This window comes from Pinus tabuliformis, chromosome 5_2, assembly GCF_031772625.1.
Source record: "Pinus tabuliformis cultivar Carrire ecotype Pingquan chromosome 5_2, CPIR1, whole genome shotgun sequence".
Lineage (NCBI taxonomy): Eukaryota > Viridiplantae > Streptophyta > Pinopsida > Pinales > Pinaceae > Pinus > Pinus tabuliformis.
Window position 1 is genome coordinate 531,166,222 of NC_142306.1, and position 5,042 is coordinate 531,171,263.

The window sequence follows — 5,042 nt, forward strand, 5'->3', positions numbered from 1 at the left end:
TATATGCATTTATTAGACATATAACTCAATAGATAATATGACATGTATTATGAAAATGAAATAGGTATGCAACTCAATATATAATCATCACATCTATTATTCTTATAGTTATCCATCTTAAAAGAATCTTGTAAATACATTAAAGTGACATGTTCTTTATTCAGACCTTTGTACATTTACAATGTTTTGTAGTGAATAAATCTATTACATTTTGGTGAGAGTGAATGCTTTTATTATATGATAACCATCTTTACTGAATATTATTAAAATTTTATCTTTTTATTTTATGGTTATGGTGTAGATTGTGGGACAAGGAACCCACCTCCAAACTGATTCGACTCTTAAGTCTATACATACATACATACTCTACCTCTTTGGTTTTAAACTTGTAACCTCTTAGAAAGAAACACATACTCTTAACCATTAGATCCACTCAAACTATATTTTAAAAGTAATATAAATTTTTATTTTCCAATAAAAAAATATTATAATTTTTATAAACTAATGGGAATTAATTTTAATATATATATATATATAAATAATTGTATACGTATTAGCATTGCCATCCTAGAATCATCTTGGTCATGAAATAACACCATAACTTATTAAAACTTTACCCGGATCGAGTTTTTGTTACCCTTTTCACCATTACATCATATACTTTTAATATACATTTTTTCAATATTTAAATTTTATATACCCTAGTGATGGTGATTAAAGAATTCATCCTTTTCTCGGAGTTATCAATCAATCATCACTCACTCACGTGTATTGCGTTGTACAGATTCGCACTATCGATGATACGATCACTAAAATAATAAACTTTTCTTGGGAATATCATATTCCATGTTCCAACTCTGGTTTGGCTTCACAATAAAGACATGGATCTTTTCTATATTTTAACTCTAGTTCCGAAGGTTTGCATAGCTCGTCAGTGTACCAAAACCCTTCAAAAAGCACACAACCCTACTCCAATCATGACCACGGCATTTCGGACCTTATAATGAGAGACGAAGCGGATGTACAGTACAACGAATGGCTGGACCAAATCAAAGTTGATTTCTTTTATTGGTTTTGTTCGATACCCATCCGTAATTGCTTCGCCATCCCCCATGTTTACTCCAATGAAACTACAGTATATGAAAGTAGTTGTATCTTCAGAGAGTTGCAATATGAATAAGGAGATTGCAGAGCTGTTGAGGCTGTGAGAAGAAGGGAGAGTGGTCGCTAGCATGCATTTTGAATACCTTCTCTGGAGGATTCTGTTCTATGGTGTACTCCTGGTACTCTGGAGGGAACAATCTGTCCTTCATTAACATGATGTAAAATCTTCTGATACTCCCATACCTCTCCTCTGATAGCTTCAGGATTTCCACCGAGATAGGGAATGGCGTTGGAGTTAGAAGAGACAGTGCAAGGTTCGCGTCCTGTGGTGTCAGGTAACACCGACAAAGAAACAAATATACACAAATATAAACAAATATACACAAATATACCGAAAGTAGTCAACAGCAACTTTTAAGGTCGTAGAAACAAATATACACCATTGACATATTGCAAAATTTTATTCTTACACACCCACATTATTCAGCGCTGCGCTGGAATCGAATATAGGGAAATTCAAGATTTAATACCTCATCAGGGCTGTTGTTGTAGAGATAGGACTCGACATGGTCAAGAGCCAGTGAAGCAGATGTGGGTTGCTCTGAATCAGCTTCCCTATCTAGTAAAATTACTCTATTTTCCACCAGCCTGGCAAAACTCTGCACAAACCAGAGAATTCCACACTCCAAAACAATTCAGTTATTCATTCAAAGGGACTGAGGGCCCCAAGTAATCTGCAGCATAATTGCATCTATCTTTTGGTAATAAAGTGCGAGGTTGAAAAGAAAGAAAATCGCCAACACACCTTTGGGTTAGAAGAGCTAAGGAAGCTCTGATTGTTGCGCGGAGTAAATGCAGACACGAAAATTGCCTTGGAGATCTTTGCTGGATACATCTCCATCGCATAAGATAATGGGCATCCACCTGTTATACATTTTATGCAAAGCAGTCAGTGCCTTTCAAAGGCCAGGATCAAATCAAGAATGAGAGCATGATGAAGCTCAGTGCTCTCCAAAAGTTAAATAATGTATAACAGAAGGTTTCAACTATTCTTCCAATCTCATGAACTAGGTGTAAAAGGTCTTATCTAAGGTCATCTATCCCAAGTCTTCTAAGTGGTAAGTATCAACCTTTTTAGCCCAGGTCAATCCCCAGGCCTGACCTTGAAGGGTTGCTTATTCCAATACAGTAACACCTCCTCAGTCTAACCAGAGAACATCAATGCTAATTGAATTTCGGTTCTGATCTGGTGAAATCTAGATCTCCACAGTATAACATAGAAATTTAACAATAAGAGGGGATTTATGTTGGAGCTGAACTTAATTTAATTGGGAATTTTAAGATTTCAGAATGTTCCCAAATTCTATCCATGGCTAATCCCTGATCTTTGCCATCTCTGAGAAGGCCATAACTGTTATATAGAGGCTCATTAAGAATAATAATGAGAAGCATCCTGAAAACATGTAACATTCATAACTTGCATGGGAAATCCTTATTCAGGTCATCTGTCATCTGCTTTGATCTAGTACTTTTACAATTATCGTTCTCGAAAATACAAATGATAGGTTAGGTTAAGTTCCAGAGAATCAGAGAATCCATTTACCGTCTCATCATTCCCTAGGTTGTTGATATAATCCAGCAGTGGCTTTGCATAGTGTGCAATTGATTTGACTTCATTTGTAGGGGCTGCCCTGCTTATCCCATTGGAGGTGAGATCTAGGGCAGCCACTCTGTGCCCTTTTTGCTTAAGCAGAGTAACAATTTTATACCAACACCATGCTCCATGCCCAAGTCCATGAATCAACACAAAGTGCTCTTGGCTTCCTTTGCCTTCCTGAGCAATTTCACCAAAAACAAATACTCAGATAAGCTGATCATGAAACTCCAGTATTGCTAATACTCAGATAAGCTGATCATAAAACTCCAGTATTGCTTTTCTGCAGACCGGGAACGAGAAAACAAAAAAAAACAAAAAGGCTGCTGAAGTTTAGAGATTGGATTACCTGTATATGAAAAGCAAGTAGCAGAATGATACCAAAGGCACCAACAGTCCTACTCCATTGCAGCACCATCCTAACTGTAAAGCAGAAAACAGGCTGCAGCGGCTAACTCCTCTCTCAAATCTGTGAGAATTAGATGGGTATCTTCTACCAGGGAGCATAGGTTCTTAAATATAATTGGTAAAGGAGAGAAGGGCCAAGAGAACTGTGCACAGAATATCTCAAAACGAGTAGGAACACATGAAAGGTCAAAATCGATATCGTAGAAATCATTGGAGGATGTGAGAAGCAATATGCGATTTGGCTTTTATGTACTATGTGGAATCCATTGTGATGCACGTGAATAAATTGAGACTGTCCATTCACCAGCCTCACTAAGGCAATCAAAGATGCCGTGATCAGAAAGCCCGGATGGTCGGTGTCGGACGAATTGACAAAAGCGCTTCTAGATCTTCCCTCAAGATAGTTGCATTTATATTTCTTCATAATTTAAACATGGTAAGAAGTTATAAATTGATTTTTTCCAGTCTTTCTTTATTTTTTGGGGGGAGTGATTTTTTTTCCGAAGTTTTTGAATGGATGAAATTGTAATAATGGATAGGAAGATAGTTGCATTTATATTTCTTCATAATTTAAACATGGTAAGAAGTTATAAATTGATTTTTTCCAGTCTTTCTTTATTTTTTGGGGGAGTGATTTTTTTTCCCAAGTTTTTGAATGGATGAAATTGTAATAATGGATATTTAAATTAGATTGGAAAAATTTATATGAAAGAAAATTTGCTGGACGCTTTTCGAACCAGCCATGTGTGGTTTATCTTCATGATAAGATGAGGAACCAGATCGAGGTATTGAGATAAATAGATATAGAGATTAGCGGATAACAGCTAATTTGATATCCAGTAAAAACTGCACAACATGTCTGTCATACTCAATCAATTTCATATCTAAGTACAAAAATTAGACAAGACTTTGACCAATAAAGTAAGGGAATTTAATTAAAGATTTTAAAATAATTTTAATACAATAATATTATATAAAGTTATAATGTGTTAATAAAATAATTAATTAAAGCTTTTTATAACTATTTATAACCTTATTTTATAAATAATATTCTAAAAAGTATTAATGGTTTAATCCTATTCATATAAATATTAAATAATTTTAGAGAGTCACTAGATAATATTAATGAATATTATTTTATATAATATTTTAAAAAGATTTATTCATATAAATAATTTTAGAGAGATAATAAGTGGGTTGACAATTAATAGAATGTAATAAAATTGTTTAGGGTAATTAGTAAGGGTTTTGACCAAAAAGGTAAGGAAAATAATTTAAATTAAATAATTTAAATTTTTTTATTTTGATAAAATAAAACTAGAAAACAAGAAGTTATAATAAGTTGATTAAATAAATTAATTAATTTATGTCAAACTTTTTACAACCCCCTTATAACCTTATTAATGAATATTACAATATTCTAAATGATTAATATTAGGGTTTAACGTTATTGGTAAATATAAAAATAATTTTGGAGTCATAAACTAACCAATATGTGGATTAACTAATAATAATAAAAATATATCAATAATATTAAAAAGAAATAAAATTGATTAGGAAAAAACAATTTATTACATAAATAAATAAATTTTTAGGAAGAAATCGCAAGAATCTAGCATCTGCTAATAATCCAGCCATCATCTCTATTTAAATTAACAGGTCTCTTTTCAATTTCTAAGGCTTCCCTAAATTCACGATGATGAAAATGGTGAATCCTTGCAATGACCTTAGAGCTTTCAATGCAAATGTGATGATTGGTTTTTTCTGCATGCTCCGCCAAAGCGGAAGAGTGAGACCTTCCATGTCGGTAGCATGTTCGCAAATCCTTTGGTTTATGGATCGACTGGTCTCACCAATATAAGGAGTTCCACAAGAA

General features: G+C 33.6%; 1 protein-coding gene across 1 annotated transcript; it reads right to left on the reverse strand.

The window, feature by feature from the left end:
* Positions 1 to 703: 703 nt before the first annotated feature.
* On the reverse strand, positions 704 to 3,261 carry LOC149160068 (putative methylesterase 13, chloroplastic). Its single transcript, XM_089433637.1, has 5 exons — positions 3,108 to 3,261; positions 2,685 to 2,938; positions 1,910 to 2,030; positions 1,635 to 1,763; positions 704 to 1,427 (listed from the first exon to the last, which is right to left on the reverse strand). The coding sequence occupies exons 1-5, from the start codon at positions 3,174 to 3,176 to the stop codon at positions 1,158 to 1,160; spliced, it is 843 nt and encodes a 280-aa protein (XP_089289763.1). The 5' UTR covers positions 3,177 to 3,261; the 3' UTR covers positions 704 to 1,157.
* Between the last annotated feature and the right edge of the window lie 1,781 nt (positions 3,262 to 5,042).